Here is a 24811-nt window from a genome sequence, read left to right as displayed (position 1 = left end):
TGTGAATTGAAAGAGCTCTGGTAGTGTAGTGGTTACAAATTGGGCTGCTAACCTCAAAGTCTGCAGTTTGAAACTGCCAGCTTTTCTACTGAAGAACGATGAGGCTTTCTGCTCCTATAAAGATCTACAGCTTCATTAACCCTGTGCAGGGTCACTATGAGTTGGAACTGACTCCATGGTACTTAACAACAACATTGTCAATTGGGTGTATTCTTTTAGCTTCCTCAATAACACATCTTCTGGAAGGTGTTAGATTGGTGCAAACTTTCAAAATGCATTAGAGGTCAGTCTCATGACAAACGTTGGCTGCTCAAGTTGATTATTATCAGCTATGACTTTTTAAAAAGTGCTTTAATGATGTTGTTGTTGTTGTTGTTATGTGCCGTAGAGTTGGTTCTGACTCATAGCGACCCTGTACAGGGTTTCCGAGGCTGTAAATCTTTACGGGAGCAGAAAGCTTCATCTTTCTCCCGTGGAACAGTTGGTAGTTTTGAACTGCTGACCTTGTGGTTCACAGCCTGATTCATAAACACTATGCTACAGACACTACATACTTACCGATAAATGCATTATTTTCTTAAGTCAGAAGATAAGTCAAAAGAGGAGTAAAATAGGAAAGGGATATAAAATTCAGATTTCTGTAGCGGCTAACTGGAATCTTGGTGTAGTGATGTAGGATAAGCACTGGACTGCGAATTGTAAGACCAGCGGTTGAAACACAACAGCTGCTCCTTGGAAACCCTATATAGGGTAGCTGAGTTGGAACTGACTCAATGGCATTTAACAACAATCACTGGAGTCCTGGAGTCAAAGTCAGTGTCTCCTTGGAAATCCTATACAGGGTCACTATGAACCAACTCGACAGTACTTAACAACTGGAACTGAATTGAGAATAAAAATCTTAACTTCCAAGTCAGATAAACTTAAGACAGTTCTGATCATTCCAAATTATTCTCTGTTGAGAAATTTAATTTAGGAGATAATAGGGGTAGGAGTCCTGGTGTGGCACTGCAGGATAAGCAATGGACCGTGAGGTTGGTTTAAACCACAAGGTCAGCATTCAAACTCCTCAGAAACCCTATACAGGGTTGCTATGAGTTGGAACCGATTTGACTGCATTTAACAACAAGAAGAGGAGTAGGATTTAAGGAATCCTGGTGTGGTGCTGCAGAATAATGCACTGGACCACAAGGTCAGTTTGAATTGCAAAGTCCGCAGTTCAAACCTCATCATCCACCCTTTGGAAACTCTATACGGGGTCACTATGAATCAGGACCAACTCAACAGCACCTAACAACTAGAAGTATTCAGACAGGCTAAACCAGAGTTCTAGTCAAAGGACTTACGATATTTAAACAAGTAAAATTTGTCTAAAAATAAGATACACAGCACAAAAGCCTAGAAAACACCAGACCAAGGTCTTACTTAACATTGAGTGCCTTGAGGGGTGTGAGGTTTTCCCCCCTTCATTTTGCTTGTCTCTATTTCCTGACTTTTATGTGGTGTGCATGTTTCTTTTATAGTAACATTTTTTAGTTAAAAATATACAAAAATTGCTTGCATAGAATTTTAATTAAAAAGTAAATAGGCAAGCAAACTGAAGTTCTATTAGAAAATAAAAAGAAATACTAGCAGACAAACCTGAAATGGCAGATGAACATTCAAATTTAACAGGAAACACAAGTACATTTTAAACTGTAACAGACGTTATTACTTACCTCCTCTGATGTCACTTTTCCAATCCTATAATCAGGACAATATAAGGAATTAGCCAAGGCATTCCGGTAAGCTGCAGCATGTAAATTTTCAATGATATCTGTAGGATAAGGACAAAAACAGGTACTGAAATGTAATTTAAATAAAGATCAATTTTTTTCTCTTGCAAAACAACACACACTTATCATTTCACTGTATTTGTGGGCCTGGCTTCATTGGGTCCTCTGTTAAGGTCAATCAAGGAGTTGGACAGCCTTGTAAATCCTAATCCCTTATGTGTATATGTGATCCCAGTGGACGAGGTTGCCTTTGCTAAGAGGCCTTACCAGTGCAGGATCTATCTTAAACCAGTCACTTGAAAAAAAAAAAAGTTCACTGTGAACTGAGTGAAAGATTACAGAGTAGATCATCAGTTTGACATTTGACAAATCATATATTTTGTGTCATTTCAATGACTGCAAATCACTTCCGTGAAACATGTTAGCCCACTTCCTTCCAATGACTCTTCATCTATCCTACCTTCTTTCCTAACCCTTCTAAACTGTGTCTTTAGTTAAATGCTGTCCTTTTAATTTTGAATGGTTTGTTGACCATTCCATGGTGTGCATACCTTACTAGTGTTGCTGTTCCCCACTTGACTGAAAAGTGAGTCATCACAGTGAGTTCGTTTCGAGACCTAAAGGGTGACAAAAGAGCTACAGTCTTGGGTTCCTCCAGCTTTTTTCTCACCAGTAAGCTTGGTCTTTTTTCTTTCTTTTCTAAATAATTTTGAGTTTTGTTCTACATTTTCTCCTGCTGTATCCAGGACCTTCTAATGTGATCCCTTTCAGAGCAGTTGGTAGTGGTAACTGGGCACCATCGAGTTCTTCTGGTCTCAGGGTTGTGGAGATTGATACTCATATGTCTCTGGTAGCATAGTGATTACAAATTGGACCACGAACTGCAAGGTCAGCAATTCGATACTACCAGGTGTTTTGCAGGAGAAAGATGAGGCTTTCTGCTCCCATAAAGATTTACAGCCTCGGAAACCCTATACAGGGTCGCTATGAGTCAGAACCAACTCCACGGCACAGAACCACAAACCACCACTCCTGGTCTGCAGGACTAATCGATTCCAAATGTCTTTAATTTTCATCACTCTTCTTTCTTCCACACAGGGAGTGACCAACACCTGTACCTGAGGGGCATTCACGAGCTTTTAAGGTATCAGTCACTACTCACCAAAAGTGTCTCCCTGTCTGGAGAAAAAAAGAGTGAAGGAAGAAACTGAGTAAGCATGAAAACAATTAGTCCAGTGGACTAACGGACCACGTGCACTACCAACTGCTCTGAATGGGAACACATTAGAAGGTCCTGGATAGAGTGGGAGAAAATGTAGCAGAAAGCTCAAACAGCATAAAGACCAGGCTTACTGGTCACACAGAGACTAATAGAACCCTGCGATTATAGCTCTAGGACACCTTTCAGTTCTGGAACTGAACTCACCCTCATGACTCAGTATTCAGTCAAGCCATAGACAGGTATATTGGGGGCACAATAATACTAGTGAGGTGTGCACACCTTAGAATGACCAACCATTTTAGAGCAAAAGGGTAGCATTTATCTAAGGACAAATTTTAAAGGGGAAGGAGAGACGACGGAACGAAAATAGGAAGTGGGAGAACTGATAAGTGATGTTACACTGAGGCCACTGCAATTGAGATGGAATGAAGCGTATAATCTGTTGAACGGAAAACCTTTACTCAAAAGTAAAAAACATAATTTGGAATAAAATGGACCAAAATTAAAAAGACTTATACAAAGAAAATCTTCAGTATTTCTGGTTAGGTCCTGGTGTGGAGCTATAGGATAGGCATTGTACTGTTAACTATAAGGTTGGTGGTTCAAATCCACCAGCCACTACTCTAAAACCACATACAAAATCGCTATGAGTTGGAACCAACTTGATAATACTTAACAACAAGAGCAATACAAAGAAAACTACAAAATATTTACTGCAAGAAACCAAAAGAGACCTACACAAATGGAAGACTACACCATGTTCATGGATAGGAATACCTGTGAAAATGTCAACACCACCCAAAGAAATCTATAGTGTAATGTTGGTTCAGACTCCATCAATTCTTTTAAAAGATAGAAAATTAATCACCACCTTTATGTGGAAAGAAAAGAGACCCCTAAAAAGCAAAGCACTACTCTGAACAAACAGTCCTAGCATGGCACTGTACGATAAACACTGGACTGACTGCAACCAAAGGTCAGTGTTCAAACCTACCAACAGCTCCTCTGAAACCCTACACAAAAAACCTATGAGTTAGAACTGATTCAATGGCACACAACAACTTTGAACGAAGTAGGGGACCTCATCTTTCCTGTTCTCAAAAAATACTATACAGCCACAAAAGTCAAAACAGACTGGTGGTGAGGGGGAAAGGCAGCAATGAAGAAATCGGCTGAGTCCAACCATGTTCCATAGACTCCAGTTGACCGGGAGATGAGAGAGAAGAGGAAGGGCTGTTTGGTCCCAAGTGTGGTGAGACTGGTGACTCCCGAGCACATGGACAAAGACATAGCCACGGAGGGCTACAGCTGAGAGTGAAGCATCCAGCTGATATGAAGTAAGGGGAGATGCACAAGAATACCCAACTTGAAGATAGTACCCATTTGACCTAGCCTTGATATTGATAATCAGAACTCAACTTGTTGTTAGGTGCCATAGAGTCAGTGCCAACTCATAGCAACCGTATGCAGAGCAGACCCTGGGCTGACTAGAGGAAGATTAAAAAGAAATTTTTTTTTGATAAAGGAAATGAGGGTAAACTGATGAACTTGATGAAATGATAAATCTGATGAACTTGACATATTCATATGGATGTGTATAGCTCAAAATACCAACAGAGAGAGGAGCCTTCACATCAAGCATCAATCCTATCCTCCCCTCTGTATATAGGGTAGATATGGACAGGCAACTTACACATTGGCTACCAAAAATGAGGGGGTGATAAAGGCACAAACTGACTGGCTTACAAGTTTTCAAGAGTGTGCAGGGGAAGAAAGAATCCCCACAAAATAGTTTTCATCTTGTCTAGATGGGTCTGGTGAAAAGGGATGGGGATAAGATGCTTATGATTCAATAGTTAGTAACTGTCACATCTGTAAAGGTAGAAGTTTTGTAACAAAAAAATCTTACAGTCCAGAAACAGAGAACCCTGGGACCATCAAGGGAGACGAGCACAAGCGGAATGTGCAACCCTATCCAGTGAAGCAGCAACACCAGAGATGGAGGCAGAGATGAGGACATACAGAGAGATAGAGCAGCTGAGGTCTCTAGACTCATGTAAAGAGAGGGACTGAGTATTGGCGGCCAGGAGGCAGGCTTGCAGAATGTGCCCTTTGGTTGTTTAAATAATTACATATTTTTTTGTGTACCTCTCCCCACCGTCACCCACCCCAAAAAACCTTCATTTCACTGCAATATTTACAATCTCCTCCAAGCTGATGTTCTCCCATGTAAACCATCACTCAGTTCACACACATACACACACACACACACACACACACACACACTGGGGAAATGGATAAAATGCAGGATTGGATTTTATAATCAATTCTTATGATATTAAATATGATAAAATAACAACTGCAAAAGTTTATTCATTTTTTAAACAGACAAAATTTTTGGACAGGGAAATTTCACAAACTCAAATAGAAAAAAATTTCAATAGCAATTGTTCCCTATACAATCCATTTTCTCTCAAATAGCTACTGTCTCTGAAACAAGTGCAGTCTGAAAATGTACTTACGTGCCTGTGGATTCTGGAAAGCCACAGCTTTGTCAATCTTTAGCTGGGACTGAAGGGCTGCTACTTCCCAACGCCGAAATTCTGGTGCTGTGGTGACATTGAGCAGGAACTCCATTAGAATATCGCTATAGAAGACATCAAGGTAAGAATTACAAGTCTAAATTTTAAAATCAATGTCTACGATTCTACATAGCTAGAATGCTTTCAATATTAAACTCTAAGCCTTATGATTAAATATGAGTGGGCTTCAAAAAGTTTGTGGAAAAGCAGAATTAAAAAATAAAAACAGAAACCTTCTCAACATAAGCTTCAAGATAGACTCTTTTGTGATTACCATTTAGTGCATTACTAAAAACCTGTCAGTCTTTTTTACATTATTAACTGAAGAAAAATAGGTGCCCTTTAAAGATTTTCTACCCCTTGAAATGGTTGAACATAGACCATTTATTCCTTCCATTTTCTTTTGATGTTTTTTTCCTAAGTGCTGTAGAGTCAGTTCCGATCCATAGTAAACCCGTATAGGGCTTCCAATGGGCAGCTGGTGAGCCTGAACTGCTGACCTTGTGGTTCAAAGCGACCTTATAGTCAAGTGCCATAGAATCCTTCAATAATGCAATTGAGGCTTGAATTTTTCTTCAGTTCTTTCAGCTTGAAAAAAGCTGAGCGTGTTCTTCTCCTTTTGTTTTTCTAACATTTCATTATAATATTTGACTTTGTTTTCTCAAGCTGTCCTTTGAGATTTTCTGTTTAGTTCTTTTACCTCATTTCTTTCATTTGCTTTAGCGTATCTATGCTGGAGAGGAAGTTTCAGAATCTCTAATGACATCCATTTTGAGAGTTTCTTACTTGTCTCCTTAATGACCTTTTGCTTTCTTCTTGTGTGATATTCTTGACGTCCTCCCACAGCTCTCTGGTCTGCAGTCATCAGTGTCTAATGCATCAAATCTTGAGATGGTCTCTAAATTCAAATGGGATGTGTTCAAGATAATTTTTTCATTCTCATGGGACTTGTTTTAATTAATTTTCTTTTGCATTACCCTTAAGTTGCACATGAGACTGTTCCAGTCTGCCCTTGGTCTTGTTTTGGTTGAAGATAGGAATTTTCTATGTCTCTTTCTACATATTTATGTTTGAATTATGGTGTTGGAAGAGAATACTGAAAGTACCATGGACTGCCAAAAGAACTAACAAATCTGTGTTGGAAAAAGTACAGCCAGAATGCTTAGAAGCCAGGATGGCCAGACTTCATTTCTCATACTTCAGATATATTATCAGGAGGGACCAGTCCCTGGAGAAGGACATCATGCTTGGTAAAGAGGAAGACCCCCATGAGATGGATTGGCACAGTGGCAGCAGCAATGGGCTCACGCATAGCAATGACTGTGAGATTGGCACAGGACCAGGCAGCATTACTATCTGTTGTGCATAAGGTCACTTATGAGTTGGTACCGACACGACTGCACCTAGTAACAAAGATATTCTACGGTTAGGATACATAAAGAAGTCAGCCAAATCAGGACTATAAGGTGGATACCTAGTGATTTCCTATCAAAACGCTCTCAAAATTGTTGCCTGATGAGAGGAATGAATAGGATTATTGTTGTGTTGGAGAAGGACCTCTGATAAATCTTTCCCAGGCAGGTTTTTTTTTTTTTTTTTTTTGCTAAAGCTTTGGCTAACTTTCTCCATAAGCAGACGCTATTGTTCTTTGTCCCTCCAAAAAGCCAACAAGCAAAATGTCTTGAAAATCCCCCAAAATGCTGCCATGATCTTTATTCTTGATCAAGTCTGCTTTTGCTTTGAATTGGCCATTTCCACCTCTTGGGAGCCACTACTTTGCCTTCAGAATCATACTGGTAAAACCTCCTGTTACAAGGCAAGAAGTGATTGGCTTACAAGCTTTCAAGAGGGAACCTAGATTCAGAGGGCATGAAAGAAGGTAAAATCTTCACTGAGTAGTATCTAATCTGTCTAGGCAGAGCTGATGAAATGAAATGCAGATGGGTCTCTTGTGATACAGTAGTGAATAATTGTTATCAGGACTGATTGTGAGGGTTGGAAATGTAAAGGTAGACGTTTTATAGCAAGGCGGGGAGTGATTAACTTTTCAGTCTAGGAACGGGGATCCCTGTGACCATCAATGGAGAAGAGCAGAGAGCAGGACCCTACCCAGAGAAGTAGTGACGCCAGAGACGGAGGCAGAGATGATAACGTGGAGAGATGGAGCAGCTAGAGACTTTAGATCCAGAGAGGGAGAAGGGCTGTGTGCTGACGACCTGGGTGCAGGCTGTAGTATATACCCTTTGGTTGGTTGATGATGCATGGAGGGGATTGTAACCATGGCAATGAAACGATACACGATAGAATGTATGTAAAACTAATGTTCTCCCATGTAAACTATCACATAATTCACAATAAAACATTAAAAAAAAAAAAAACTCTCCTGTTACATATCTTTTGAGAATGATTCAGGATTCCACTTTCCAATAAAATTTCCATGGAAAGTTCAGCTCTTGCTTGCAACTATCTGGGTGTAAAAGGTTTGGCACCCTTTGAGCAGAAAGTTTGCTCAACTTTACTTTTTCAGTCAGAATTGGTTAAGATGAACCAAGTGATACACCTGTGGAGTTGGCTATTGATTCTGCTGTTAGCTGTCAGTCTTCTTCAGATAGGACACAAACAAGATTAATTTTTTTCCTCACAAATTGACGTGGATGGTTTATCACTGAAAGCTTGGTCTTCAACACTATTTTGTCCCTTCTTTAAACAAAACCAAAAAGCTTCTTATGAATTAAAGTTTATAGAGCAGACTATCAGCTTTATATTCACCAAACCAAACATTTGTTTTCATTTCAATGATTGCAATTCCCTCACTGTAACACCCCTTATCACATTTCCTCCCTGAGATTGTTTTCTTTTTTCCTTCTTTCCCAACCCTTTTGAATTTTGCCTTCAGGTAAATGCTGCCCTTCTGGTCTTTAATAGCAGACTGTCCCAAGGTGAGCATGCCTCAATAGTATCACTATCCTCCCCGCCCATATAACTGCTTGGATGAAAATTGAGGCACGAGGATAAATTCAGTTCCGCCTGACAGGTGACCAAAGGCCATACATAGTCTTGTGGTTCCTCCAGTCTCTTTCTGACCATTAAGTTTGGTCTTTTTTTATAATTTTTAATTTTGTTCCACGTTTTCTCTCACTCAAATTCATATTTGATCCCTTCCAGAATCGTTGATAGTGGTAGCTAGGAACTGTTTCCAAGTACCTTCAATTTTCATCACACTTCTTTCCTCTGCTCATGCAGAGTTCAGCAGTTGCACCTTAGATGGCCATTCATGAGCTTTTAAAATCCTACTTGCTGCTAAACAAAGTCGGATGCAGACCATTGTTTGTGGGTTATGTTATGCCAATTGACCATGACATCCCCGAGACCTGGTGTGGCACTATGGGTTAATGCACCAGACTGCAAAACCATTTGAACTGCAAGGTCGGCGGTTCAAGCTCACCAGCTGCTCCTTGGAAACCCTAAACAGGATTGCTACGGGATGGAACTGATTCAATGGCACGTAACAACAGCAACCTGCTCCACCATAGTCATGTATATGTCTGCAGCAACAGTAAACATCCAAGTACAAACACCCTGTCAAACCTTTATATATTTGTGGGTGTACTTCCACTCTCCCTCCTATACCCATTCAGCCTGTGTATTTATCCACGTAGCTACCCATGGATCACTGTTATTTCAGGATTGTGCATATAACAGTATTTACTTCTATTCCCTTCAACTCTTGCATTCCTCCCCTTGTCTTCCCTACTTTTATCATTCTTTTGCCAATCTCCTTCTTGTTGTATATCGCCTTCCCCATCACCCAACTTAACACATGCATACAAGGTTGGCAGTTCAAACTCACCAGCCCCTTCCTTGGAAACCCTACACAGGGTTGCTGAGTTGGAACTGACTCAATGGCACTAACAAAACCCTCTAGCCAGTGAATTACATTCCCTTCCCTCCCACATGATACCCATCAAAGAATTTCTTTCACATACAGTATCTGTCCCTTTGTGAGTCATTTCACTCAGCATAATTTCCTCCAAGTTCATCGATGTCATGAGGTGTTTCACAGGTCTGTCAATGCTTCAATGTTGTATAATATAGGATTTCATTGTGTGTATATACCAGTTAGCTTATCCATTCTTCCATTGATGGGTATTTAAGCTGTCTTATCTTTTTGCTATTGTGAATAGTGCTGCGAAGAATATGGATGTGCCTATTATCTATTTGTGTCATGACTTTATTTCCTGAGGATATATACCAAGTACAGGGATTGCTGGGTTATACAGTATTTCTATTTTCAATTTTTTGAGGCCACACCATATTGTTTTCCAGTGGTTGTACATTTTATAGTCATACCAGTAGTGTGGGAATATTCTAGTTTCTTCACATGTCCACCAGCATTTGTTGTTTTTTTGAACTTTGCTATTTAATGCTGGGGTGAGATACTTCACTGTAATGGCTATAGGACAAGCACTAGACTGGTAACCACAAGATTGGTTGTTCAAACACACCAGCTGCTCCTTGGAAATGCTATACAGAGCTGCTGTGAGTTGGAACTGATTCCACAGTACTTTACAGCAACAGCAATGATTAGTGTGGAGTCCTGGTGTGAAGATGCGGGATAACCATAGATCAACAGTTGAAATCCACCAGTCACTACTCAGAAACCATGGACAGGGTTGCAGTTACTTGGAATTGACTTGGTGGCACTTGGCAACAATCATGGTTCATGATCACAAGCCTTTCTTCATGTTTGTTAGCCTCCTGTATATCTTCTTTGGTGAAGTTCTGATCATCTCCTCTGACTATTTAATTGGATTATATGTCTTTTTCTTGTTGAGGTGTTAAGTTTTAAATACATTTTGGATATTAGTCCCTTTTCTGATATGACATTGCCAAAACTTTTTTTTTCAGTCTGTGGGCTCTCTTGGTAAATCTTTTGGTGCACAAAGTGTCTAATTTTAGGAAATCCCAGCCATCTAGCTTGTCTTCTATGGTTCGTGTATTTTCCGTTATGGTTCAGTCATCTCATCCTTCTTAAAATGAGTTATCCATTTGTAAAAACTCCTCATTTCTCTGAGGTATTGTCCGCATAAATTTTTCATAAAGAGTGAATGATTTCACCATTCTTCTATCCAAACTTCACCATAAATTTGATATTTGTTCTTGCTTCAATTTTAGCTGAATTCATGTTGCTCTGATAGGGGTTCTTTTTAAACGGATGTCTGATTATTCTTAGTGCCTCAAACTACATCCTGTTCAGACATGTTATAACAAGCTGTTGTTTGCCATTGAATCTGTCCCAACTCACATGAGTTGACCCTGTAAATGGTTTTGGAGACTGTGAATTTTAATGGAAGCAGAAAGCCTCATCTTTCTCCCATGGAGTGGCAGTGAGTTTAAATTACTACCCTTGTGTTTAACAGTTCAGTGCTTATTCTACACCACCAGCACTCCTATAACAAGTTGCCATTATTAAGTGGGGTCAAGTCGGTTCCCTGTATAGGGTTATCAAGCAGCAGCTGGTGGGTTTGAACTGCTGACCTTTTGATTCGTAGTCCAGTGCTGATCCTACAATGCCACACCAGAAGTCCTGTAACAAATCAGTATGAGCTTATTTTAGTGCAGAAATCCATGCACAGGTTTTCCTGATAAACATTTCCTGTCAATTTTTCTGAAGACCCCCAGGTACAGTGTTTTAGGGGGTCTTAAAAAACAAACACTGTACTAGGGGGTCTTTTTTTTTTAAAAAAAAACCCCTCCCATTTCATACAGTGTTGGGAGTCCTGGAGTGGCACATCAGGATACTGCACTGGACCACAAGGTCAGAAGTTCAAACTCACCAGCTGCACCTCAGAAACCAGGTTTGCTATGAGTCAGAACCGACTCGACGGCACTCAACAAAAAGTACAGTGTTATGAGCGGTTTGTGACTAAGAATCCGGAATCAACGTCAGGGGTTATAATTCCTCATTACTAAAACACAAGCCCTAAGCAGTTTATCATTTCGTTAACGTTAGATGTCTGGAGCACATGCAGATACTTACATATCGTCTCGCAGGCATTCCACGGTATAAACCATGTGTTCCCTTGTTGTGGTCACACTGAATTGGAAATAAGTTACAGTGAATTACAGCAATCTGAAAGTAAGCTGTCCATTATATCCTCATGCTAAATAACCAATAACTCTGGGAAAAAAATGTTTATAAGTTTAAAAAAGCTCAAACAGTAATATAACAAAACCCACATATACTCAACTAAAAAATCACATACATATAATAGTGATAAAAGTGTAGCATTTGACAACTCAACTTTTAATGTATAATTTAGAGATATTATATTCACCATATCGTACAACCATTATAATACATATGTTTAAAACAAAAAACATCACCAACAAAGTTGAAAACCTCTTTACACCATTCCATGTCAATGCCTTGTTCTTACTCTAGAGATAATCATAATCATAAGTAGTATTTTATTCAAAAAAAATTCCAAATGCATTATATCTTAAAAATATTGAAACTTGTTTTTTCACAAACAAGTATGCTAGTTTTTCACACACTGTATGCCATGTTGGTATACAGATCTAGTTCATTCCTAATTTGCTAAATAGCATTCCCATCATATGACTATATGCTGATCCATTTTTCTTAATGATGGCTATTTAGTATGTTTCCGATTTTTACAAAGATTGAGAATATCTTTATGCATGTGAATTAAAAACCATCCAAGTTAAGGGCATTGAGTTTGTCCATGTTCAACTTTACTAGACATTTCCTGATTCTTTACTAAGCGATTATACTAATTTATATTCCACAAGCAGTATAAAATGTTTTTATCTGTCTTACCAGGGCCAACACATATTACCAGATGACTCTGAAATGATAGCACACTGTTGATTAAAAGTACAGATCAGTGTTTCTAGTTTCTCTTCTGGGAACAGCTTATCCCTATCTTTTATTCATATTACTAGTTCTTTGTTTTTCCAGAGAGAAATCCTTGGCATATTATGTAAGTTGTAAATATTTACTCTCATTGAGTCACTGAAATTTTTATTTTACTTATGCATAAAGATGTTCTACATTTTGATGTGGTCAAATTCATTAGTCTGTTCCTTTTGTGCCCTGGTTAAGAAATCCTTTACCACTCAGTTAACAGAAAATTTCACTTACAATTGCATAGTTTCTGATTTTTTCAACTCTTTAATTTCTATTATTTACTTTAACAAACCTTAATTTACCACCAACTGCTTCAATCCCACGGGTTATCTTGAAAGATGACGCTCCTTTGGTAGTCTTGATAAACAAAGAATGCTATTTTTAGTTACTCTTCAATGCCAAGTTTAGGATACATCATGCTTTATCAAAATCTAATGTCTGTCATTAGATTCAAAAGAAACTTCATGTATATAAGCAGATCCTTTTCAATCTTGAGAATTATAAAACATGGTTTACCAAAAAGCACAAGCATATATTTTTACATAAAGTATACTTAGGTAAAAATTCTACTATCAAATACAAGCTTACTAGATTGATTAGTGTATTCTGAAATAGACTTTCAAAGGGGAAGGAATAATTTTAACTTTTAGTACTTTCTTTCCTTTTCTCGTCATTCTTTTTACTGATTTCTTATAATCTAACACCAACATTCAGATGGATACTATTTTACTGCTTCTCTAACATCCTGTGGTTTTTTTTTTCTTGTTATAACCACCCTGTCTAAATTACCTTAAGTTGGGGGGCATTGCTTTTAAGTTTGTCTTTTTTTAGAAGCAAGATTCCAGCATTACCAAACATACTGAGGAAGTAAAGATACTTACCAAGCTGGATGCAAGACGCAGCAAATGAGAGGTTCCCAAATTGCTGGAGTCCTCATATCTACTGCCCGCTTTAATGAACAAACCAATTCTCGACGCTGGGGCATAGTTTTCCAGGGAAGCAATCACTAAACCATTTGGTAATTTGGTAAACTGTATTTAAAATAAAGGAGAGATGTGATTAATATCTCTGTATTATCAATGAGTAAGAGGTATATGTTGGTTCCAGTAGGTAATATATGGGACTAACCTCAAGGTCTTGAGACTGTGGGAGTGCTCCTGCAGGGGCAGCTGAGGCTTTAACTCTGGGAGCAACTTTGAGGGAATAAAATCTCTAAACACAAAGGAGAGGTTATATAAATTCTTCTCATAAGAACAAGACTTCACATAAAAGCATTGGATCCTAGGGTACCCAAACAAGAGTATGAGAGAGTAAGAGAATGATAAAATCCTCATAAGAGGATTTATCTGAATAATTTGTTATGTATTTATTAACCCATCAGTTTACCCAAGACATTCCCAAATCTCTAGCAGCTGTTGCAGAACTTCTAGGAATACAATAAATGCACTTTTTACTCTGTAAAGAATTCCTCTGTGTGTGTATATACATATAAAAATCTTTTAATTGTTATTGTTGGTAAGTGCCGTTGAGTCGGTTGTGATCCATAGTGATCCTGTATAGGGTTTCCGAAGAGCAGCTGGTGAGCTTGAACTGCTGACCTTGCAGTTCAAACCAACTTTGCAGTCCAGCACATTAACTCACAGTGCCACAATGCTATTAAAATGTCACAGAAGACCTGGCGGCAAGCTACTAACTGTAAGATCGGTGGTTCAAACACACCAGCCTCTCCATGGAAGAAAGCTGCGGCAGTCTGCTTCTTTGAGATTACAGTCTAGGAAGCACTTCTAGAACGTCCTATGGCATCCCTCTGAGTAAGAAGTCATTCGATGGCAAGGGTGGGATTTCCCCCCACTTCCCCAAGTAGTTCTAGTACTCTGAAATTTTACTGAAACAGAAGTCACCACAACCATACCCTTCTCTTTTTTTTACTCCCTTTTATAGATTTTAGTACAACAGCCTCCCTTATCTTCTCTCAAGTCTCATCTTTTGATTCTATTTCCAATTGAAATGATTTCATCTCCTTGATTTTTTCTTTTAGCAATCTTTAACAAGTTTTACCTTTGCTGATTACATCCAAAATTTAGTCATCCTAAAATGATTAATAAATAGCTTCTTCATCCATGGCATACTCTTAAGGTATAATAAATACATAGCCATTGTGGGGCTAAAAGAATTCTCTTAAATGTCAGAGAATAGATCTAACATAAATAAACTTCATTCCATTTTTCATGGACAAATGAAGGAGCCCAAGTGGAGTATTCAAACCTAGCAGCCACTCCACAGGAGAAAGATGTAGCAGTGGGTTTCCCTAAAGATGACAGCCTGGAGAACCTAATGGCACAATTCTATTCTTTCCTTTAAGGTTGGGAAGTTGGAATCGACTTCATGGCAACAGGTTTTGGTTATGGGCCAGTGATATGCAATGTCACAAAAACCATTTTGATTATGCCTAGGGTTATTAGTGGAGCTATTAAAAGGTAATGAAATATGGTACTCCCAAGTTCAAATGAACATGCTGCTGGAGTCCCCTGGTACTGCCATTAGAAGCCTCAATGTTCCCACTCTGCACCTACCCAGAAGGGCTGTATGTGGCACATTCAGCATCAATGCTATACTAAGTTGGCTGCTGGTTTACATTTGCTCTTAGTACTCAGTTAAGTACGCAGGGGATGGTATAGTTAACACTACTTGTGGTTTTGGGCTTTGATTTTTACAAAAGTAAATTGAAAGATTTGTGGATGAAACAATTCAAATACAAGTAATTCATAGTTCACTGCCAAGAGAGATGAGGGTGCCTTCCCCTTAAATGAACCTGAATACTGAATGACAATTTGTCCTATTCAAAGAACTTGCGAAGAACTAGCTCACTAATTGTCATAAAGATGCTGGATTGTATTTATTTCAATACAGACTGTGCACTAACTTGTTCTCATGTAAAAATAAGCACTGTAATTAGAAACATAAATGCTTTCAACTGTACTGCAATTTATTTACTTTGGTCCTCTCCAACTCTTACCTTGGAGTTTTTTCTACTGGAAGGTGAGGATGAATGGAAATGAGAGCAGGGGCTGGGGAGTTGGGGGTCTTTGATCAATCCAACTGATCTGCCTTCTCAATTATTAGTTGTCTAGAGATGCCAGGGAGAGTAAAACAATTATAGTCATTTGCGAAATCTACAGTACCTCGATATTAACAATAATGCAGTGAAAAGTTATTTCCTAACCTGGTCTTTTGCATCTCCCTTTAGTCGGGTTTCTCAATCTCAACAAGCTGATTTTGGGGGTTGTATAACGCTTTTTAAAGTCCTGGCGTGGCTAATGTGTCAGACTGCAAAGTCGTTTGAACTGCAAGGTCGGTGGTTCAAGCTCACCAGCTGCTCCTTGGAAACCCTATACAGGGTCGCTATGAGTCAGAATTGACTCGACGGCACACAATATAATGCTTCTTGGAGTCCTGGTGTGATGCTGTGGGCTAATGAGCCAGACTGCAAAGTCGTTTGAACTGCAAGGTCGGAGGTTCAAGCTCACTAGGCGCTCCTCAGAAACCCTATACAGGGTCACTATGGGTAGGAATCGACTCGATAACACTCAACAACAAATAAGGCTTCTTAGGGGGAGGTTGTCCTGTGCTTAGTAGGATGCTTCCTAGCAGCCCTGACCTCTAATGGAAGCCCCCTCACCAAGTTATGATAACCAAAAATGTCTCCAGATATTGTCAAGTGTCCCCTGGGAGACTCATCACTCCCTAGTTGGGGGGGATGAGGGAGATGACAACGAATGCTCTACAGTGACAGATACTGACACTTGAGTTTCCAAGTGACAGCTAAGTTTGGGCGGGAGCCCAAAGCAGCTCTGGAGACCAAGCTTTCTGGAGGAACTGTCTAATAAGACATCAGGAAAACCACGTTATATTGCCAGTACACCTCAGTAGCTAACGGAAGTTCCAAGCATCGTGATAGGCGGCACACCTGCATTAATGAGCGCACTTCCTTATAACCTTACTCATAAGCCCATTTAACGGTTGGAGAAACTGATGCTCCGTGGTACACCCAGGAGTAGAGGCGGCGGCAGATACGGCCAGTGTGAAGACTGGGTTTGTACCCGTCTCCTGCCCCCGAATCCCGTGATCTCCTACGGCACGCAAGTGCAGTGACCTTCAGAGACTTCTTCACCGAATCGCCTCACCACCGCTCTCAAGCCCTCTCCTGATTTCCCGAAGGAAAAAAGTCTCTGATCAGAGCACGCGCTGGGACTTCAATGCCCGACCCAGCACACAAGCCCACTTTGCGCGCAGGGTTCAGCTGAAGGGCAGACCGAAGCTCAAGGCCTCGGAGCCCCAAACCAGGCACCTCTGGCCCTACAACCTTACTGACAAACTACTTCCCAGCTGTTCCCCAAGCCCGCCGCCTATGCTCACCGAGAGAGTGCCGGCTCTGGTTAACAGCTTCATGGTTTAAGATTGGTGTAAGCCCCGGTCACCGCCAGGTTAAAGGAAAGCAAGATGGTGGCGGAGGGCGAAATTTCCCAGCTTTCCCCGCGAACACTTTCCCACGCCCCTTTTGTGAGGGGGCCTTTCTATACTGATGGCACTCTACTGCTCCTAAGAGCTGGTTGGACCAGTCCAATCTCGCCAAGACGCGGGTTAGGGTGTCGCAAAATTTCGCAAGTAAATATATGGGAATAACGTAGTTTAACGCTTCTTAGATTTTTTTCCTGGTGTAGATATTCACTCTTTAATTCTTTAAGACTACGTGTATGCTAATCAATCATCATATCCGCACCCCCCCTCGCCACTTTGGATTCTTCCGGTCTGCAGCGTCCAATGAAACAGCCTCTATCCCAGGATTCAACAGGTCTCTGGGCTCACGCCTTCTCCAGTTCTTTTGGTCTATTGGAAAGCTTGTGCCTTTCTGTCTGCCGAGCTGGCAGGTCTTGAGTATCTGGCCTTGAGTGCCGTTTGCTCTGTGAATTCCTCCGTAAGTCGTTAGCTCAATTAAAGCAGAGGCCTTGTTTGACAAATTCGCAGCTCTGTTCCCTAGAACTCTTGGTGTGGCGCTGTAGGATCAGCACTCGACTGCAAACCACAAGGACAGCAGTTCAAACCCACTAGCTGCTCCTCAGAAACCCTAGACAGGGTCGCTTTGAGTCGGAACCGACTCGAGGGCACTTAACAACAGCAACAACATCCCTTAGAACAAGCCACGGACACACATAAGCTAGTCCTAAGGATTCTGCTTTCATGAGTTTATACTGTAGGCTGGGAGACGTAGAAATTAAAGCAAACTCGAGTTTTCATATGAAAATAAGTGTCTTGAGTCGTACAACTGTGTGTACTGGGACTTGCTTATTGAGAAAGACGAACTGTGGAAAAGAGTTCAGCTGCACCCCAAGTATTACAAATTTAAGGCCTGGTCCTTGCCCTTTAAGGACACACTTTCTATCTTGCTGCTTTCCAGTCGTAGAGACTTACAGCATCTGCAACGTCACCTGGAGTTTAGTAGGAATGCAGAATCCGAGGGCACTACTAGATCAGAGTCTGCATTTTAACAAGAGCCCAAGATGATTACAATTTGAGAAACATTAAGGAGCTCTGGTAGTGTAGTGGTTACAAATCGGGCTGCGAACCTCAAGGTCAGAAGTTCGAAACTACCAGCTGTTCCTCAGGAGAAAGATGAGGCTTTCTGCTCCCTTGAAGATTTACAGCCTCGGAAACCCTGTACAGGGTCGCTATGAGTCGGAACCGACTCCACGGCACATAACCACCACCAATGTTGTAAGCAAACTTTAGGTCCCTTTGTTCTGTGGTTGAATTTCGTCACCTCTATAGTAGTCTCTCTGGTGCTGTAACATGACTCCAGGTGACATCTAAGACCCAAGAAAAGTATGGCACCGAGTCAATTCTATCTTGTAAAGCATCCCTCCCTTCCCACCCTCCAAACCTAACCCACTGTCCTCTACTTTATCTCGTAGTGACCGATATGGGATAGAACCTGCTCCAAAGGTTTTCTGAGATTGTAATCTTTACAGAATGTACTGCCACATCTTTCTCCAGTAGAGGGCTGATGGGTCGAACCACTGACCTTTTCTTTCAGTTAGTAGCTGAGCCTTTAACCCCTGTGTCACCAGGGTTCCTTCATCCTTGCAAAGAGATTGTGAAGTTAATTCCTTGTTGCCATTTCCACTAGCAAAACCACAGTTCAGTTCATTATCACTCACTGGGTTCTCTATCTTCAGGGGTCACTGTCAACCCAGTCCGTATTCCAGTGACCAGCCAACCAACCAACCCACTGCCATCTAGTGGAGTCCAACTCATGTTGTTGGTAGATGCCATGGAGTGGATTGAGACTCATAGCAATCCTGTGCACATCAGAATGTTACACTCCTGGTCCTTTGTCACCCTCACAATTGTTATGTTTCTACTTGTTGCTGCCACTGTGTTAATGCATCTTGTGGGGGGGAATCTCCCTCTTACTCGCTAATCCTCCACTTTACCAAGCATGATGCCCTTCTTCAGAGACTGTCCTGGACTGAGCACAATTAAGTGGTCTAAAATACATACTCATTCTTCACAGTGTTATCCATAGTTTGACATGATCCACACAGTTGAAAACCTTTGCATAGTCAATCAAGCACAAGTGAAAACATCTTTCTGGCGTTTTCTGCTTTCAGCCAAAATCCATCTGATGTCAGTATAATGATGTCATCCCTAGCTCCACTTTCTCTTCTGAATCTAACTGGAATTTCTGGCAGTTCCCTGTCAAGGTATTCTCATTGGAATGAGCACACATATTCATCTCTTCCAATCGGTTGGCCAGGTAGGTAGGCAGCTGTCTTCCAAATTTCTTAGCACAGAAATTGTATACATAAGGAACCTGTACATAGACCAAGAACTAGGTTTGCTGACTCATGGAATTTGAGCTGAGTGCCTTCTGGCGCAGACGTGTATAGCAGAGTGGAGTGTCCTTTGTGCATTTATCAGCAGCCCTGAAAGAACTTTGTAACATTGTCTGGGCGGAGAGCGGCCTGCCTGTGGGACCTGTTGAAGAGAGGCTGACTGACTGGAAGAACTATGCCCTGAGCATTTCTGACCTGACTTGTGACCTGTTAACATCCCTAAAAACCCCGTAACTGTGAAGATGGTATCTGAGTTCTGAGTGGCCAGTGTGATGAGTTATTAAATCAAGCTGAGTAGACAGTGCTGTGGGAGGAATGGTCTATGCCATTTTTTTTGCAGTTAGGTTTGAGATAAGGCCAGGGTATCTGCATGTTTAGAAGTTCGTTCAGTATATCTTAATAATACCACTGGTATTTTTCTCCGCATGTCTGTACCCTCTGCATCATAACCACCCTGAGCTTATGAAAATGCAGATGTCTGGGCCCCATTTCAGTTTTACAGAATCAAAATCTCTGCGAGTAGAGTCTATTTAGTGTCTCAACAAGTTTAAGAAGCTGTGCTCTATTCAGCAAGCAATGTCCCCGACTTTGCTCTTACACCAAACTCTCAAATGCGTCTTACATGACAGATACTTTGATCACTGAATGAATCTGTCCTTCAAATCTCACTTTTTAATTCATTTTGTTTTCTACTTGTCCTGACAAATGCTAATTTTTCTTCTCATCGGAGTTTGTTGTGGAATAAAAAGTATAGAAACTTTTCTGAAAGATCTCCAAACACTGGTTTTTCCATCTTTGTTCCTCATACAGCTAAAGAACTTTTTGCACACATCAGCCCTTGTTTTCGTCCTTGTGATGGCTGGGCCTACATGGTAACTGGTTTGGCCATTTCCTGAGATAAGCATCTCCGGTTTTGCTTTTCTAGAGAAACACTTTAAGACAGTTGGTACTGAGAGTGATTCTCCAGAAACAAAATGGTCAGGATGAGTTTTCTTAATTGGTTCTCAAGACTAACTAGTCTTCAAGTCACTGACGACTCTGCCCCCATTAGTAAAGAGGCTGTTCCTAACCCACAGCATGAAGTGGCACTATTAATACACAAAATCTCACCGCTCATAGGATTGGCAAGAAGTGAGGCTATGGGTGATCACATTTGGTACATTTCCAGGATTTTGTCAGAATAAGTATAAGGAAGCTGGTTGGCTGGTGCTATTTATACTAGACAAAGTGGTGAAAGAAAGAGATGAGCTCAGGGCTTCAGAACGACAGCTCAAATATGGCATAAAAGATCTCAACGTTGCCACTGTGCCCTAAACAAAAATCTTAGTTCTCGTACTATTGATGTTAAATGCCGTCGAGTGGTTCCAACTGATGGCAACCCTGTTTAGTGTTTCTGAGGCTGTAAATCTTTGTGGAAGCAGAAAGCCTCATCTTATTCCTGCAGAGCAGCTGGTCAGCGGACATTATGATTTAAGTTGAGTGCTTATCCTACAGAGCCCCCACACACCAATTCTCATAATAATAGAGCTGATATTGCTGAAAACCAAAAACAGAGTAGCTGAATTACAATGGCAACTCCCACCCCCTGTGAATGGTGCCTGAAATTAAAGTGAGAACAGTGATTGGAAAGGAATGAGATCCTAAATTTGGGATGAGGACTTATGGGCTGATAATCAGGAAGTTGGGGACACTGAACCCCTCAATTCTGAATCACTCCTGGAACCAACCAGATCTCTTACCCCCATCTAATGAGATTAACCCAGCTGTGCTTGATGAGTTTTTGAGCTCTTGCATGGGGCAGCATCTGGGGCATTGTCTGGGGTATCATGTGAGGCAGATGACTTATAAGACATTGCTGAATGTCCCCAGGATACACCTCTACCACCCATTTGTGCCTCTATACCTAAAACTAGATTTAAGTCTTAGCGAGTCCCAAAAGGTGAAGTACAAAGTGATCCAAGAAGAAATTCATGCAGTACTCCCAAAGAACTGCACATACAGAAACCTGGAGAATATGTGTGTGAATGGCTGTTACGGGTATGTGATAATACTGCAAGGAACATAAAGTGGATCAGTCTGAATTTATCGATACAGGCCCCAGCAGCACACGAAGTCCTGGTGTGGCACTGTAGAATAAGCACTGACGTGCTAACTACAAGGTCAGTGGTTCAAATCCACCATCTGCTCCTTGGAAACCCTATACAAGGTCACTGTGAGTTGGAACCGATTTGAGGGCACAAGTCTTGGTGTGGCGTTGTGGGCTAATGCATCAGACTGCAAAGCCGTTTGAACTGTGGTTCAAGCTCACCAGCTGCTCCTTGGAAACCCTAAAAAACAGGGTTGCTATGGGTTGCAATTGACTCGACGGCACTTAACAACAACAACAACAACAACAACAAGAAGCACAGAGTCTTCATTCTGTGTTTCAGCTTGAGAGGTCAGGAAAGTCTCTGTTTATTTGGTTGGTTCTCTGAAGCATGGGTTGTGTAAAGTTCCAGCCTGACTTGGTATACTGTAGAAGAAGATACTAAATGGTTTAGGGAAATTGGCATATTAAAAGTGGCTTTATCAGCATAGACCCATAGATTCACACGTAGAATGCACAAAGGACATAACCATTCACCACAAAGGTGAGGAACCAATTTGTGAAGTCCCAGTATACTTGAAGCTGTATTTTATGTAAGTCAGATTTGACAGTGGCTACTGCACTAATTGAAGACACTTGTGTGGTGCTTTAGGCTACGCACTCGACCACAAGGTGGGTTTGAACCACAAGGTTGGTGGTTCAAGCTCACCAGCTGCTCCTTGGAAACTCTATACAGGATAGCTATGAGTCGGAACTGAGTTGCTGGCACTAAGCAACCACCACTACAACAATAGGGCTGATTGGGCCCTGTGATGGTAGGAACCAAGTGGCAGCATTTAATTGACAAATGTGAATGAATATGGTGATCAAAGCACCAGTTAGAATGGTCGGACTCATATGGACTTACGGCGCTGCCTACTTAGGCTTGGTGTCCTCAGAAGTGAAATAGATGGGAAATCTATTAAACATTTACTTGATCTGTTGCTGTGGTGTTGCTGAGTTGGCTCTGACTCATAGTGACCCTAGATAAGGTTTCTGAACCTCTAAATCTTTATGGGAGTAGAAAGCCTCATCTTTCTCCTGTGAAGTGGCTGGTGGAAGTGGAATGTTTATAGGTCAAACGGCAACCTAACGTGAGTTGCCAGAAGAGAGCGTCGTGGTTCCTCAATTTCCAGACTTGAGCTTGTTTACAAACCCATAACCCCTTGAAAGAAGGGTGGCTGGGTCCCTTTGAGGAAGGACCCCACTATACTGCCAAACATTTATTCATCTTTCTCCCATGCTTCCCCAAAGAAATCTATGTGCTTTTACAAGATGACTATTTATAGGGGAAAAGGAAATAAGACTTTTCAGGGATTACTGGATGGTGGCTCTTAATTGACTTTAATTCCAGGAGGCCCAAAATGTTGCTGTGCTCCATGAGTCAGAGCGTAGACATACAGAGGTCAGATTATCAATGGAGTCTCATCTCAAGTCTGTTTCACAGTGGATCCAGTGGGTTCCTGAACCCATCCTATAGTGAAGTCTCCACCTCTGTTGCATTGGAATAGACATTTCCAGCAACTGTCAACAAGGGCTATTATGGTAAAAAAACAACAACAACAACAACAACAACAAAAAACACCAAGTGGAGGCCATTAGAACTGCCCCTACCTAGGAAAATAGTAAACCCAAAGCAATCTTACAGTCCTGGAGGAATTGGAAGAATTATAGAGATCACTGGTACCATCAAGAAGGATGCAGGGGCTACCGAGATTCCCACCATATCCCACAATGAAACAGCCTTCTACATATAACTGTGGTACCAGCTAGGTGCCAATACATTGTAGCGTTGGGGTAGTTTCTCCAGGAGACTGCATATGCTCTAAAGCAGTGTCTAATGTATGATGCTGTTTCTCCAGTAGCCAGAGTTCATGGTTCTAGGAACCAAGGGGGTGGAAATGGGAGAGGCACCACTCACTATGACTCCTACTGACTCACTCACAACACTTTTCCTTTCTGTTTCTGGGATGTTTTGTTGTGAGGGTCTGCAGATCTTTGTTTCAAAGGAAGGAAAACTCTTCACCTGGAGACAAAACACTGATTCTATTGAACTGGAAGTTATGAATGTCACCTGGCCACTTTGGGCTGCTCATGCCTCGGGAGCGACAGGTAAAGAATGGAGTTAATGTATTGGTGATTGTGATTTATCTTGATTATCAAGGGGAAATCGGATTCATATTACATAATGGAAGTAAGAAAAAGTATATCTGGAATACAGGAGCTTCCTTAGGACATCTCTTGGTACTATCATGCCCTTTGATTAAAGTCAATGGATCACTACAGCAACACAATTTTGAAGTGACTTTTAATGGCCTAGACCCTTCAGAAATGAAGATTTGGGTCACCCCACCAGGTAAAAAACCATGACCAGCTGAGGGACTTCCTGAGGGTAAAGGGAGTATGAAATGGATGGTGGAAGAAGGTAGTTCTAAATACCAGCTATGTCCACATGGCCAGTTACAGAGATGAAAACTGTACTCGTCCTGAATATTTCTTCCTTGTATGTGTGCAATGAATACTGAAAAGATCAGACTTTTAAGGAAATAGCCGCCTGTTCAGATAGATAAATAAGGCTCTGCAGCCTATGAGCCAAGAGTCTGCTCTCTCATCTGCTGATCTTGGATTCATCACCTTCCACAATTTATGAGCCAGCAGCCTGCAGTCTGAGTTGCTAATCGTGGGATTATTCATTGCTGGACTGCTAATCACAAGGTTATTAGGAGCTCTGGTAGTGTAGTGGTTACGAATCAGGCTGTGAACCTTAAGATCAGCAGTTCGAAACTACCAGCTGTTCTGCAGGAGAAGGATGAGGCTTTCTGCTCCCGTAAAGATTTACAGCCTCAGAAACCCTGTACAGGGTCGCTATGAGTCAGAACCGACTCCACGGCACATAACCACCACCAATCACAAGGTTGGCAATTCAAACCCACCAGCCATTCCTCAGAAACCCTATACAGGGTTGAAATGATTCAGAACTGACTCAATGGCACTTAGCAACAACAACAACACACACATATATGTATACACCACACATAAATAATCTTCATTGGTTTTGCTTCTCCAGAGAATACAATCTCAGGTAGTCCTCAAAGTAGAAGATGAACTCATTAGGAAATTTCTTTAAAAATAATTATTTTATTCCCTGGGAACATTTTCTTACATACACATGCACACACATATATATATCTCAAGGTAGATACATACACACGTATCTATAAATATCACTGTGTAGCCGAAGGCTAGCAAGATGGTGAAGGATGGTGGTTGGAACCGCTCT

The 24811-nt window shown here is 41.1% G+C and overlaps 1 protein-coding gene across 1 annotated transcript in view; it reads right to left on the bottom strand.

Moving 5' to 3' along the window:
- Positions 1–16962, bottom strand: part of LOC102821737 (cytochrome b-c1 complex subunit 2, mitochondrial-like) — a 47290-nt gene extending 30328 nt beyond the window's left edge. Inside the window, exons 1-7 of the mRNA XM_006871940.1 lie at positions 16930–16962; positions 13642–13725; positions 13395–13544; positions 12806–12870; positions 11620–11676; positions 5520–5644; positions 1719–1816 (exon numbers count right to left, since the gene is read on the bottom strand). Coding sequence (XP_006872002.1) covers positions 1719–1816; positions 5520–5644; positions 11620–11676; positions 12806–12870; positions 13395–13544; positions 13642–13725; positions 16930–16962 — 612 coding nt within the window. The remainder of the gene's footprint in view (positions 1–1718; positions 1817–5519; positions 5645–11619; positions 11677–12805; positions 12871–13394; positions 13545–13641; positions 13726–16929) is intronic.
- Between the last annotated feature and the right edge of the window lie 7849 nt (positions 16963–24811).

This window comes from Chrysochloris asiatica, unplaced genomic scaffold, assembly GCF_000296735.1.
Source record: "Chrysochloris asiatica unplaced genomic scaffold, ChrAsi1.0 scaffold00178, whole genome shotgun sequence".
NCBI lineage: Eukaryota > Metazoa > Chordata > Mammalia > Afrosoricida > Chrysochloridae > Chrysochloris > Chrysochloris asiatica.
This window is presented reverse-complemented; position numbering and strand designations above follow the sequence as displayed.